At 41.9% G+C, this 15,401-nt stretch overlaps 1 protein-coding gene across 2 annotated transcripts in view; it reads left to right on the forward strand.

Annotated features, from left to right (window-relative positions):
- The window catches only part of ASB7 (ankyrin repeat and SOCS box containing 7), a 52,157-nt gene that overhangs the window by 15,617 nt on the left and 21,139 nt on the right, over nucleotides 1–15,401 (forward strand). For both annotated transcript variants that reach the window (XM_087856713.1, XM_045795386.2), the window contains exon 5: nucleotides 12,095–12,700. In XM_087856713.1, the coding sequence (XP_087712839.1) occupies nucleotides 12,095–12,700 (606 nt within the window). The remainder of the gene's footprint in view (nucleotides 1–12,094; nucleotides 12,701–15,401) is intronic.

The following is a 15,401-nucleotide window of genomic DNA, read 5'->3' on the forward strand; positions in this document are numbered from 1 at the left end:
CACTTCATAGACTAGTGGGTGGATAGATTTATAGCTAGCATTTATTGAGCACTTAGTACTAGCCTGATTCTTCACAGCCGTTCTATGAGGGTTTGTAGTAGTTTTTCCATTGAGAAAATGGAGCCAAAGGATGGGAAGTAATTTTCCCAAGGCCATTCACCCCATAACTACTGAGCTGGGATTCAGACCCATGGTCTTAACCATGATTCTCTATGGCCTGTAAGGCGACAGTGTAGTTCCAACAGAGCGAGCTAAGTGCCACATGTAAAAGGTCCCCACTGTTGCAGGGTTGGAGGTGGGGGCAGCGGTGAAGGAAGTTTCCTAGCGAGGGCATAGTTTGACGTGAGAGCTTGAAAGGCGAGGCAGGGATGGGCACTGGAAGGATAGCGATGTGCGATTATTTGAAGCGCATAGGACGCTGAGTATGAAGGGTAGAAGAAGAAAGGGAACACGTTTTAGGAACTGAGAAAAGTTCAGTATGAGTAGATCATATCCAAAATTGATTCTAGGGACTGTGGTGAGCCATTTGACAGGAGCGGCAGAGACAGATTTGTGTTTTAGCAAGCTCACTGGCGATAGTATGTGGTCTTAGGGAAAGAGCCTGGGACCTCAGGCAAGAGCGAGTGGGTACCTGCTGCCTGATCGGGACTGTGATCTCACTTTCCTACACCCCACCCTGAACACATATTTATTGAGCACCTGCTGTGTGTCATCGTTCTGAGGGCTGGGAATACAATGACACGTAAAGTCCCTGCTGTCATGGCACACTTCTGAGTGGAGGAAATTGACAGTGAAGTGTACAGCGTCAGGCGGTGCTGAGCACTGTGAAGAAAGACAAAGCAGAGAAGGGATCAAGAGGTACAGGATTTTGTTTTAAAGGAGTTATTTAGGGAAGGCTTCCAGTGTGCCCTTGGAGTTGAGCCCTGGAAGAAAGGAAGACCCAACCATGGGAGTATCTGGGAGAAAAGTGTTGACGGTAAAGGGACCAGGCAAGCGCTGCACACCCTGTGGGATGGGAACATACGTGGCACTTTGAAGAAAAAGCCAGGAGGACGACAGCAAGAGCAGAGCCATGGGAGAGAGGGCCGACCGTGCTGAAGAGATGATCTGACCAGCTGACGTGGTCCATAGGTCCTTGAAGGTGCCAGAGACTTTGAACTTTGTCCCCACTGAGAATGGAAAACTATCGCAGGCTTCTCAAAGAATGAGGAGAACTTACTGAGGGGCTCACTCTGGCTTGAGGAAGCTGGAGTGTAGAGGAGCAAAGGCTAAACGGGAAAATGTGTCAGGAAGCTTTGGAATAGTTCGAGTGAGAGATGCTAGTGGCGCAGTGTAGACAGTAGCCGTCCTGTGTTGAGAAGTGGGCAGATTCTGGGTAGGTTTTGTAAGGGGAGCCAACAGGCTTTACTAGTAGATGGACTGGACACGCAGGGGCAGGGAGAAGGTCCAGATAACAGACATTTGGGGCCAGAAGGAGAAAGGGGTTGCTGTTGGTTGAAAGAGCAGGGGAAAGTTAACCAAATGCAATTAAAAAAAAAACAAACCAGGACAGAGATGTTTAATAAGACCACTCTCCACTGTTAAATCTGCACAGTAAAACCACCACCGAGTGATCACACGGTGCTAACAAAACTCAGAGATAACAGGCTGTGTGTGGCGGTGCTGTGGCGCCCGCGGTGTGACCACGGGAAGCCTGGTCAGGAGGCGGCTATGGGAAGCCACACTGGTTGCTGCTGGGGGAGGAACCCAGTTTCAGTGGGAAAATGAGCGAGTTTGACTTGGTTAGCTGATACGGTCTATACTCCAAAACGGGAACAAATAAAAAAGGGAGGCCCTCTTTCTTGTTTAAGCCTGGGCCCTCCATGGCGGCTGTTTACGTTTCCATGAAATTTAAGAATTCAGTGCTGCAGGCAGAGCAGCCATGTTTTAAGGGCTCAGTAGCTACATGTTAACCAGTAGCTACCATGGTAGACCTCACAGATGCGAAACATAAGCTTGTGCAGATAAATTACATTTTGCTGCTTTGCAGGCATACCCTGGAGATGTAGCAGGTCCCCTTCCAGACCACAGCAAATAAAGTGAACATCACAGTGAAGCAAGTCAGTGGATTTTTGGTTTCCCAGTGCGTATAAGAATTATGTTTACACTAGACCGTAGTCTGTTAAGGATACAGTAGCATTAGGGTTAAAAAGTAATACATACCTTTCTTTTTAAAGATTTATTTATTTATTTTAGAGAGAGAATGTGGGCCAGCAGGGGGAGGGGCAGAGGGAGAGGGAGAGGATCTCCAGTAGACTCCCTGCGGAGCACAGAGCCCAATACAGGCCTTGATCTCATGAACCTGAGATCATGACCGGAGCCAAAATCAAGAGTCACTTAATCGATTGAGCCACTCAGGTGCCCCTAAATAAATATAAATATATATATATATATATATATATATATATATATCTTAAGTAGAAAAGACTTTATTGCTAAATGCTAACCATCTTTGGAGCTTCAACCATCCCTAATCTTTTTGCTGGTGGAGGGTCTTGCCTCGATGTTGACGGCTGCCGACTGATCTGGGTGGTGGTCGTGAAGGCTGGGGTGGCTGTGGCGATTTCTTAAAATAAGACAGCAGTGACGTTTGCCACATCGATTGCCTCTTCCTTTCATGAGCCATTTCTCCATAGCACGTGATGCTGATAGCATTTTGCCCACAAGTCCTTTCGAAATTGGAGTCAGTCCTCTCACACCCTGCGGCTGCTTTATCAACTAAGTTTCTGTGATATTCTAAATCCTTTGTTGTCATTTCAACAGTCTTCGCAGCATCTTCAGCAGGAATCGATTCCCTCTTAGGAAACCACTTTCTTTGCTCATCTCTAAGAAGCAACTCTTCATTCGTTTACGTTTGATCGTGAGATGCAGCAGCTCGGTCCCATCTTCAGGCTCCGCTTCTAGTTCAGGTTCTCCTGCTGTTTCCACCACATCTGTAGCTCCTTACTCCACTGGGGTCTCGAACCCCTCGAAGCCACCCGTAGGGAGGGGAATCAACTTGTTCCAAACTCCTGTTCGTGGTGATACCTTGACGTCTTCCTGTGAGTCACTACTGTTCTTAGCGCCACGTAGAATGATGAAGGCTTTCTGGAAGGTTTTCAGTTTGCCTCGATCCGGCGGAGGAATCACTACCTGTGGCAGCTCGAGCCTTAGGAGATGTGTGTTAAGTGATAAGACTTGAAAGTTGAAATCACTCCTTGATCTGTCGGCGGCAGAACGGAGCTTGTGTCAGCAGGCACGAAAACAACGTTAAACTCACTGTCCGTCTCCGTCCGAGCTCTTGGCTGACCAGTTACACTGTCAACAAGCAGTCGCATTTTGAAATGAATCTTTTTTTCTGAGCAGTAGGTTTCAACAGTGGGCTTAAATGGTCTGTAAACCCTGTTGTAAGCAGATGTGCTGTCATCCGGGCATTGTTGTTCCCTTTATGCAGCACAGGCAGAGTAATTCAGCATCATTCTTGAGGGCCCTGGGATTTTCCAAATGGTACGTGCCCCACCCCCCATCCCCCTCAAGTTAAAGTCACCAGCTGCACTGGCCCCTAACAAGAGTTGGCCTGTCTTTTGAAGCCAAGCTTCGACTTCTCCTCTCTAGCTCTGTTCGGTCCTAGATGGTATCTTCTTTCCATAGAAGGCAGTTTTGTTCACATTGACAATCTGGTTCGTGTATTCCCCGTCATTAACTATCTTAGCTAGACCTTCTGGATAACAGGCTGCAGCTTCTCCATCAGCACCTGCTGCTTCACCTCGCACTCTGACGTACGGAGACGGCTTCTTTCCTTAAACCTCACGAACCCACCTCTGCTAGCTTCAGACTTTCCGTCTGCAGCTTCCTCACCTCCTTCAGCCTTCACGGAACTGAAGAGAGTTAGGGCCTGGCTCTGGACGAGGTGTGGCTTGCAGGAATGTTGTGTCTGGTTTGATTTTCTAGCCAGACCACTGACACTTACTCCGTACCGGCAAGAAGGCTGTTTCACTTTCTGATCGTTTGTGCGGTCACTGGAGCAGCACTTTTAATTTCCTCCAAGAACTTGTGCTTTGCGTTCGCAGCTTGGCTGTTTGTCACCAGAGGCCTAGCTTTCAGCCCATCTTGGCTTTTGACTCACCTTCCTCGCTAAGCTTAATCATTTCTGGCTTTTGATTGAAAGGCAGAGACACATGGCACTTGCTTTCCCTTGAACACTTGGAGGCCATTGTAGGTTACTGATTGGCCTAATTTCAATATTGTTGTGTCTCAAGGAATCAGGAGGCTTGAGAGGGGGAGAGATGGGATAACGGCCAGTCATTATTCCTTAAGTTTCACTTCTTATGTGGGTACAGTTCATTGTGCCCCCAAACCATTACAACAGTAACATCAGAGATCACTGGTAACAGATCACCAGAATAAATAGAACAATAAGGAAAAGGTTTGAAATACTGTGAGAGTTGCCCACGTATGGTACAGAGGCATGAAGTGAGCAAATAGTGTTGGTAAAGTCGTACCAATAAACTTGGCCAATGATGCAGGTTTCCACACACCTTCCATGTGTAAAAAGTGCAGTAAAGCACAGCACAAACAAGGTACACCTGTGCTTTCAGACATCATGCTTCAAAATGAACACTTAGGGTTCTGTATTGTCCAGAAATATTAGCGTTTCTAAACACAAATGTGATGTATGTAATAGTAGGTGTGTACAAATCCTGATGATCTTTCTAACCAGGTTAGTATGCTGTTGAAGTTATGCAGAGGAGTGATTCTAATAGTGGGAGTTATAAGGAACCCATTATTATCGTCTTCATTTTCCCATTTGGGCTCACTCTAAAAATTCTAAGATCATGTTGGACATTTTAAGAAAATAACATCAAGAGACCTGGTCTTGGGTGTGTTTATATCTTCAGAGTCAGTGTTCATGTAACTGACCTGAAGGGCAGTCAGCTGAAGCTCTAGAAGCTAAATCCGTAGAGCAAATCCCCATAGGAACCTGAGGAAAGCATCTCAGGGCTCCTCTTGATACAGCAGGTAAAATCCTCGTGGCGAAACATGTGAAAGTAAGTTAGGGAGACAAGGGATGAATCAAGGAAATCTGTAGCAGTGTGGTGAGAAATTATTTTTAGCTTTTCAGCAATGAAAGATTTTGCCAATGATATCCCAAGTGTGATAAAACAGAAGTGTTAATTGTGGGAATTTATGAAAGCACTTGTAGCAAGCAGTTTAGAAGTATATATTAGATCCTTAGAATTGGGAGATCTTTTTGTCCAATAAATTGTCTTCTAATTAATTTATTCCAAGAAATCCGTCCTAAATGAAGGAGTTTTTTCTGTCTGAAAATTTCACCCCTCATTTCACAAAAATTTTGAAATTCTCATGCCCAGAGAAAAGATTGTTATTAGACTATGATTACACTTACGTGTAATTTTTTAAAAGGTATGGAAGACAAGCTGTAAATCTGCCATCAGTGTTGAGAGTAGTTATCAGGGAATGCTGTTTTCTTTGCACTGCTGCTTTACTAAATTCGCAGTTTTTCATTAATGAAAAAATTTGTTTCTGGGTGAAATCCTGCTTGGAGACATTATACCATCTGACCTTCTGACTTTCTCTTCTGTGGTGAATTATTAGCAAAATTTCAAGCGATCATCTAGTTTGCTTTCCTCCACCATTGCCCCTCTTTCCTGCGTTAGTACAACATGACGCATAACTATGTTTTAGAACTCCAAGCAATGTCTGTTCCTGTGTAACTTGGCTAATTGCATTTGGTGCTTCCCAAAACTTTTTCAAGAGTAATCACATGTATAGTAAACTAGGGTCTGGTGCTTATACGTGTGTTTTCCTGACTTTAGGATTTTGCTTTTAAATACAAATGAGATGCATATAATATAATAGTACATTTGTATAAATCCTGTTTATGATCAGGTTAGTGTATGTTCCAATCCTTAGACCAACCAGTAAAAAACAAAACAAAACAATAATGTAAAGATGTATAGCTAAAAAGTCAATAGAGACATTAAAATGGAATGCTAAAAAATGGTCTAATAGTACAAAAAAGGCAGTAATAAAGGAAAGAAGGGGAACAATAGAGGAAACAAATGGAAAACGAGTAATAAAATGGTAAATCTCAACTCAATTATAGCAATAATTATATTAAACATTAACGGACAAAACACTCCAGGTAAAAGCTAGCAATTGCCTAAAAGGGGTAGACAAGACTCAATTATATGCTGCCTACAAGAGATATGCTTTAGGTATAGAGAGACAGAGAGGTTGAAAGTAGATAAATGGGTAACGATATACCGTGCAAATGGTAATTAAGAGAAGGCCAGAGTGGCTATATTAATAACATATAAAATCTATTTTAAGACATAAACTATTACCAGGACTAAAGAAAGACAGTGACAGATGGGACAGTTCATCAGGAGGAATGCAGGTCATAGGACGTGTACACAATAAGAGATCCCAATTTGAGGCAAAAAATTGATAAAGGGAAAAGTGGACACCTTCACAATCATAACTGAAAATTTTAACATCTCTCAGCAATTGATAGAACAACTAGATAAAGAAATCAATAACTAGAGAAAATCTGAAAAATATCAAGCTCATTTACTTGGTATTTTTGAAAATTGCACCCAGCACCTTCAGAATATACATTTTTTTTTCATGTGTACATGATAAAACAGCAGGATAAACTATATGTTGGCAAAAAAGTCTTAGTAAATTTTATGAAATTATAAGATTTGTTCTCTGACTACAGTGGAATTTTATTCAAATATCTAGGATAGCCTCAGATGTCTGGAAATAGTGTTTTGAACTGAATGCTAATGAAAATACAGTGTATCAAGATTTATGGGATGTATTAGAGCGGTGTTTAGAGAGAAATTTATAACTTTAAGATGCCTATAGTAGAAAAGAATGATTTTAAATCAGTTATCTAAATATTACTGTAAGAAACTTGAATAAGAAGAAATTGAACCCAAAGTGGCTGCCCCCATCTGCCCTTCCTGTCCCCCAGCAGCCTCTGCGGCAATTATCACGAGAGCCGACACTCTCCTTGCTGCCAGTGGGCTGACCTGCTTTTGGAACTCAGTGAAAATGCCCTATGCCTGGAGCATAGTTGAAAATAACACTGGTGTCAGTTTAGGTGGCAAACGATCTGGAAAGGCCAACAACACAGCTGCCTGAGGCTGTGATACTGTTTGGGGCAAGCAACACAGCACCCTCACATTTAATAGGAGACCTGGAAAAGGAGACAGCCGTTGGGGCTCATTAAGCTTCTGTGTATTCCTGGGAATTTGGAAGGCTCCATGCATGCTTAAGAAAGACCAGAGTGGACCCCAGTTATCTATTCATCTCTGACTGAACCTGAGAGCAGGGAATGAGAGCTGGGGTACACCTCAACCTGTACACATACCACCTTGGCAAAGTGTGGGAGCCTTGCTGGTACAACCTCTGACCAGTTATTGGTCAAAAATAGTTATTTTGACCAAGCATCAATTATTCTTAGGAGTGGCCCCTAGAAGCCAGGATTTAATGTTAACAACTAAGCAGAGACATAAATGGCTGCATACTGCTGAGGAGACAGATTTTGTATAATTAGTCTGAACATTTCACTAAAACAAATAGCAGCAGCATTCCACCCCATCCTCACTTTTAAGGTGTTCCTCATTAATCCAGGGTTGCTACAGTATCACCTAAAATCTTCAGTTTTCACAGAAATTGTGAGACATGCCTAAGAAACAGGACTGTATAGCTCATACACAGGAAATAAAACCAGCTAATAGAAAGTGTCTCTGAAGGGGCCCAGAAGCTTTACTTAGTTAGCAAAATTTCAGAGCAGCTATTATGTGTTCAAAGAACTAAGTCCAGAGAATTAAAGGAAAACGTGATGACAGTGATTCATCATAGAAGCTAGCAGTAAAGAGAATTTACATATATGTGAATATATGTGTGTGTCCCTAATAGAAATTCTCCAGTTGAAAGTACAGTAATGAAAATGAGAAATTCATTATAGTAATTAACGGCAGATTTTTTTTTTAAGATTTTATTTATTTATTCGACAGAGATAGAGACAGCCAGCGAGAGAGGGAACACAAGCAGGGGGAGTGGGAGAGGAAGAAGCAGGCTCATAGCGGAGGAGCCTGATGTGGGGCTCGATCCCAGAACTCCGGGATCACGCCCTGAGCCGAAGGCAGACGCTTAACCGCTGTGCCACCCAGGCGCCCCAAACCAAAACTGTTTTTAAAAAGGTTTGAGGATATATACTACCCACTGTAAAGCTAAAGTAATCAGGACAATCCACTATTGGCGTATGGATACACTTTTCGGTCAATAGAACAGAAGAGAGTTTGGGAATAGACCCACACTTGTATAGTAAATTGATTTTCGACCGTGGCACATAAATCCTTGGGAAAAAGCTAGTCTTTACAACAAATTGTGCTGGGCAACTAGATATCTGAATGGAATAATGAACCTTGATCTGATCTCACTTTACACAAATCAACTAACAATAAGTCATTATCCTAAATGTAAGAGTTAAAAATATAAAACTTCTAGAAAACACAAATTCTAGGTGACAGTATGTGGGCAAAGATTTCATAAATGGGATACAAAAAGCACAAGCGATAAAAGACAAAAACAAGTTGACTTCCTCAGCATTTAAAAATTTTGCTCTTCAAAAAAAAGAAAATGAAAAGGCAATCAGGAGACTGGGAGAAAATATTTACAGAACATAGCTGACAAAGACGTGTACCCAGAATATATGCACAATTGAACTGTAAACTCAGTAATGAGAACAACAATCTAGTAAAAATGAGTAAGTAATTTCAACAGACACTGACAGAAGAAAATATATGAATAAGCCCAATATTACTAGTTATCAGGGTAATATAAAATGAAAACCTCACTGAGTTACTACTCTATACTCTCTGGACCAAGTGAAATTAAAATGACTGATGATGCCAGGTATTGGTGAAGTTGTAGAACTGTAACTCTCTCATACAGTGTTGCTGGTGAGAGAATGTAATATCGTACAGCCACTTAGAAAAAGTGTGGCAATTTCTTGGGAAGTCAAATGTACACTCAATATATGACCCAGCAGTTCTTTCCTAGGAATTTACCCAAATGAAACGAAAACTACAGACTTTTATGTGAATATTCACAGCAGCCTCATTTATAATCGCCTCAAACTGGAAATAATGCAGTTCTCCATCTGCTGGTGAATCAATAAATAAATGTATATCCATATTATGGAATACTATTCAGCAATACAAAGGAATGAACTTTTGATACATATATACCAACAACGTGGGTGAATTTCAGAAACGTCATGCTAAGTGAAATCAGTCAAACACAAAAGTCGACGTACTGTATGATTTCACTTACATGGACTTCTAGAAGGGCAAAACTGTAGTGGTTGCCTGGGACCCACAGTCCGGGTAAGGAATTGACTGTAAAGAGACAGGAGGGAACTTTCTGAGGTGATGGGAATATGTTGCTTGTGGTGGTGGTTCCATGGCTGTCTACAGTTCATCAAAGTTAATCAACCTTGACACTCAAGATGGGTGAATTTTATTGTACCTCAACAAAGCAGTTGGAAAAAAAAGAAATCAGATTGGTAGAAAATATTTCTTTTATTTATATTTACTTTAAAAATTTTCAGTAGATTTTAATGAATTTCTTGAGACTATACTATAACTTGTTTAAAATAACTTGCACCTGCAAGCAGGCACAAGTGTGCGAAGGGGACAAAGTAACGAGGTGGCTGGGGCTCCTGTTAGTGTTCAGGGAAAGCTTTTCTGATCAAGGGACGTTTGAGCAGATAGAGATGAAGCGAATTCAGTTCAATCAAAGAAGTGTCTTCCCATGTGCCTTGTGCATCTCTTATTCAATTTATATCTAGGCATTTTGCAGTTTCTGTTAATTACAAATGAGATCTTTTCCTTCTCTATTGCGTTAGCTCTAACAATCCTTAAATTAATCTTTGCATCTTCATTTGTGTTCTGTCTCCCATTTGTTAATGCCTTGAGGACAGTAAGTATACAGACTTTATGCATTGCTAACTTACAGCTCTTCCTTCTCTGCTGTGTTTCCCACATGTGCTCGGTTAATGCGTTTTCATGGTTTTTACTAGACTAAGCAGATCCTTGTTGTATCTGTTAATCTTTGTTTTTCCTAGCTCAGGATAGCACCAAAGTGCACGTAGCACCTAAAAAAGACCTAAAGTGGAAAACCAAAGATGCTGGTGCAATTTCTTGTAACATAATTTCAATCTTACTGTCAAATGGAGCGAGTATAGGATGCACGTAAGACGGTTTGCTGGCACCTTTAAAGGCACCCCTGGTGGATTCAAAGGTGGGAGAAATGAAAGAAGGGATTCTTAAATCCGACAGATTAAGAAAGAAGTAGCTGATTGGTCAGGTATAGATTAGAAATGGAAGTCTTGGCAAGATTGATTGTTTCATTCGAATAGAAGGACTTCTTTTAGATGTCATGCCTGTCTTAGTTTCTGTGTAAGGGAGGAGATGCCCGGGACTTGAGGGCTCAACGTTAAGCTGTGAAAGTGAAACATTTGTTGTTCAAGTTTGTGCCTTACCAGTAGATGGCAGCAAAATGCTTTGTTTAAACATTCTTGCTTGCTTTTTTTTTTTTAAGTCCTATAATAAATAGGTACTGTATCTTTTTTTTTTTTTTTAAGCGAAGGCCAAGGCCTTCTTATTTTCTTTAAATGGTAATAGGACCACTGGGTCGTATCAGTTTATACTAAATGATTTTAGAAATTCAACTGATACAGCTTCCCTAAAAATGTTAACTTTTAACAGGTTTTGTTAGCAACTACTTCTTAATTGTATTTTTTATTCTTCTCAGTATTATTAATATTTTATATGTAGTTTTCTGCCTCATAGATTTTTCTAAGGGACCCAGCTGTCATCCTATAGTTAGGAACTGAAAATAACGTTTTAGTAAACAATACAGGAGTGTTTCAATCCTGTAACTTTGGAGGCTTTTTGTTTGTTTGGAAAACACTCATGAATTTCTCTCTTTCATGAACAAACCAGAAATTAAGGGTGACTTACAAGAAGAGAGCATTTTAATCCTAGGTAGTTAGGTCTGACCAATTTATTTTCACCTGAGATTGCCGGTCCGCAGGAAGTGACCTACATAATAGGGGGGAGCACTTCTTGCCCCTTTTCTGTCTACTGCCCGGGAAGGCCAGTGGGATGAGAGCTACACAGAACTAACTGACCCTTGGCTTCAGGAAAGATCGGGGCAGGTGACACAAGACGAGTCACACAGCAGATTGTCGCTTCTCTTCCTTTCCTTTCTCTCTTTCTTTCCAGAAATCAGCCCATTTAGGAGAGCGTTCTGGAACTGTTACAGAAAATATTTACACAGGGCTGAGGTTTCTCCCAATTTTTCACACAACATGCTACTTAATTCTTAGAAACTCCAAAATTCTTATAAAACTAGGAATCCACAGAATAGTCTTTTATCTTATGAAAACATGATTTATCAAGATCACTTAACGTATATCTTACATGCTTTGGAATTTTCACAGACCACAGAAGATTTTTTTCTTTCTTTCTTTTTTTTTTTTTGTACCTAATACACCCTAAAACAACACGGCCTGCCAGACCACAGTACATCCGTCCTTTAGAGCAGCAGATGTTGCTACACATGCTTCTCTTTAAGACCAAGAAGCATAAGAGAAAATAAAACAAAAAGTTCAAAACCAAAAAGAAACATGAAGCAATATAGAGATGAGAGAGCTGAGTAGCCAAAAGCAGTTGGTTGAATTAGGATGGAGAGGGGCTGTGGCGATCTGAGCTCTCTGTTTTTGCTTAGCTTTTAAATACTCTGTAGGTCATTTTCGTCCTGTTAACCCAGGTTTGATGACTTTTACCAAAATTTATTTTCCGTGAGAACTACGCTTCAATTAAACTGAGAAAGAAGTACTTGATGTTCATTATAATCTTCAGTCATTTCACATTTTGTTTTTTGGAAATGGGTTTAAATGCTCTGTGCCGTCGTAGAGTTCACTGTTTTGTCTTCAAGTTTGCTAATGTTTTCATTTTGGTTTTAACCCTAGCCGATCCGACAGTTAAGGACTTGATCGGAGGCTTCACTGCTCTTCATTACGCAGCCATGCACGGCCGGGCCCGGATTGCACGCCTGATGTTAGAATCTGAATACAGGAGCGATATTATTAATGCCAAAAGCAATGATGGCTGGACTCCCCTCCATGTGGCTGCTCACTATGGTAGGGACTCATTTGTCCGACTCCTACTGGAGTTCAAGGCTGAGGTCGACCCGCTCAGTGATAAAGGCACCACCCCCCTTCAGCTCGCCATCATCCGAGAGAGGTCAAGCTGCGTGAAAATCCTCCTGGACCACAATGCCAACATTGACATCCAGAACGGTTTCCTCTTGCGATATGCTGTAATCAAAAGCAATCACTCTTATTGCCGAATGTTCCTTCAGAGAGGAGCAGACACAAACTTGGGTCGCTTAGAAGATGGACAGACTCCTTTACATTTGTCTGCCCTTAGGGATGATGTGCTTTGTGCACGGATGTTATATAACTATGGAGCGGACACAAACACAAGGAACTATGAAGGACAGACCCCATTGGCTGTTTCAATAAGTATTTCTGGAAGTAGTCGACCGTGTTTGGATTTCTTACAAGAAGTCACAAGTATGTAATTTAATTATTACTCTTATTGCATTTTTTAAGAAATTTTCATCTTCCGGGGGGGGTTCGGGTGTGTTCACAACTTAAAATGAGCAGATGCTAATGGTTCCTATCAATCCTGCTTATTAATAAGTTATTAATAATATGACTCAAGCCTTAGTCATCAGAAATAAAAAGAAAGTTCTGTATCACAAGATTTCATACAAACTCAGTTGTGTTGCTGAAGGTAATAGGGATAGATAGGCTGAGAGCGGAAGTGTAGGAAGGGACAGAGAAAGGAGAAATTGTTAAATTCACAAAGGTCTCTATTAGAACAAGGCGGTTCACTGGTCATACACATAGTCATTTGGGCTTTCATGGACTTCTGATTGGAGAATTAGAAGGAGAACATTGGACTTTAGGTTGCATAGCTGTGGAAGTGTCTTAGAACTGGTGCTTTATTGCTAAGCTGGTTCTCTAGCTTTTCTGGCTTCCCGTGATGTGACCCCACATAAGACGAACAGCAGTGTTACTGAGCAGGTTAAGGATGCCAGAGGTTGTTTTAAGAAAAGATTTGTCATCAGTGGGAGATTTGGTACCACTGTCCCTGGCCCACATGGCTTCCACTTCAGACCTGTTTTGATATGGCCACTTCTTCTGAAAGCCTGGAAGTGTGTGACCTGCCTTGCGTGGTGGTACACATGTTCACATTGTTTTTCTGGTAGGGATATTGGTCTGTGTGGATAGTTACCCTCTCTTCTCAGGTTTCCTCCGCAGAGTGTGCGTCTCAGAGCTCAACATCCACCCTGCAGCTCAAGTCGATAAAATATTTGATTTTGGCCTCTGCTGCACTCTTTCATGAATTCCCTTTTCCTCACCTGATTTTTCCCTTTCAGTCATTATCATGGAAGAACAAATACACTGTGGGTACCGGGTACTGAGGGGTGAGGAGTTGACTTGACCTTGTAAATAATGTACTCTCCTGCTTGGAACTGAACTTGGGAGTAGAAATCTTATGAACAGATGACGTGTAATTTAGATTTTGTGTGTTTATGAAGAGGAAAAGATGACATTGTTACCACTGTGTGTCTGCAGACCAAAGCCTAAAAAGAAACCACACTCAGGATCTAACTTGTGCTGTCCAGTTGGCCTGTCTGTGGCCATGGAATGGTCTGTCAGCGCTGTCCAGTATGGTAGCTGCTAGCCCTAGCCCCGTGTGGCTGTTGTACACGTGTTACGTGCTTAATGCCACTGAAGAACTGAATTTTTTTTACTTTTTTATTTTATTTTTTAATAATAATTTTTTATTACATTATGTTAGTCACCATATAGTACATCCCTAGAAGAACTGAATTTTTAATTTAACTGTATTAATTGAAATTTAGATGGCTACAAGTGCCTGGTGGCTCCTGTGTTCTACACGGATCTGTGTTTTGGGACCGGTGGGGGAGCGGTGTTTTGGGCTGACCGGTAGGTGGTCCCTTGAAGAAAGTTTTGAGGCACATGACATACCAAGAGGCGGGAGATGTCATGTGTGGTGTGGTTCCTCGGCAGCCTGCTCTGACTCTTCAGATCCAGGCCTCATCTTACGAAAAGTTTGCCGTGACATTTCGGGTGCTGGTTCTCTTAGCAAATTTTCTAGCAGTCTTCATTCATAGACTGGGAGGGGTGTTGGTGTTATGAGAGAGAATATTGCTCTTGAACTTGAGGTTAGGAATCTGTCATGGAAAAAGCCTGTGAAGTATCTCTTATTCTTTATACATTCTGAATATCTTTTTGTTGTGGCTGTCGTTTTTGTTTTGCTTCTCACTAGAGACTCCTGGTTAAATTAGTGTGACTGCCTCAGCCCCTTAAGTATTTTGCTCAGTGGTTAAGGGCATCGACTAGAGCTAGGCTGCCCAAGCTCAAGCCCCAACTCTGCCACCTGTCACCTGTGACCTTGGGCAGGTTACGCAACTGCTCTGTGCCCCAGTGTCCTCATGGGAGCATTAAGATAGTATATCTATCTTATAGACTTATTGTGTGGATGAAATGAGTTAATATTTATAATGCGCTTAAAACAGTGCCTGGCGCATTTTAAGTGCTATATGTTTTTTAAAATAAAATAAAATAAACGAGAGTGGATGAACAGCAAGGCCTGGCTTGCTACCAGTAGAGTGAAACCCTTAGATTCTTACTCTCGCCCAGCCTCCTGTTTTTCAGCTTGGTGGACTGTTGTGTGGTCTGCATATGGACACACAAAGAGGGACGGGAGGAGCCGCCCCTTTACCACCAGACTCAGAGCAGCTGATTTCTAGCACAGGGCTGCTGGGGAGCAAGACTGTTGTGTTAAAAAAAAAGACTCCCAGGCACCTTTAAAATTAGGGGCAGATGGAAAGATGGACAGGGCTGCCTCTTTGTGTTTGAGCTCTCCTACTGCACACGGAGCAGAGCTGCGTACCTAGGAGGTCCTGAGGAAATGTGGGTCAGCTGGTTGACTACCCCAACAGCGTGGTTGGTGGCCAAGCACACGCCATGTGCTTTTCAGACGTGAAGGGCATCCACCTTTTGAAGGCTGCAGTATCCTTTATGCTCAGGTGCCTCACCAAAACCCATTCCTTCTTGACTCGCCAGCAGTGTTTCCTGTCAAAAGCAAAGTTTCTGCTTCACCTGTGCCTCATTTATTAGATTTTCTTTTCCTAGTGAGTAATTATCTGCTAGAAGGACCAACGGTAGCCCATGGTTT

Source organism: Ursus americanus, chromosome 28, assembly GCF_024610735.1.
Source record: "Ursus americanus isolate L20-20 chromosome 28, mUrsAme1.1.p, whole genome shotgun sequence".
Taxonomy (NCBI): domain Eukaryota; kingdom Metazoa; phylum Chordata; class Mammalia; order Carnivora; family Ursidae; genus Ursus; species Ursus americanus.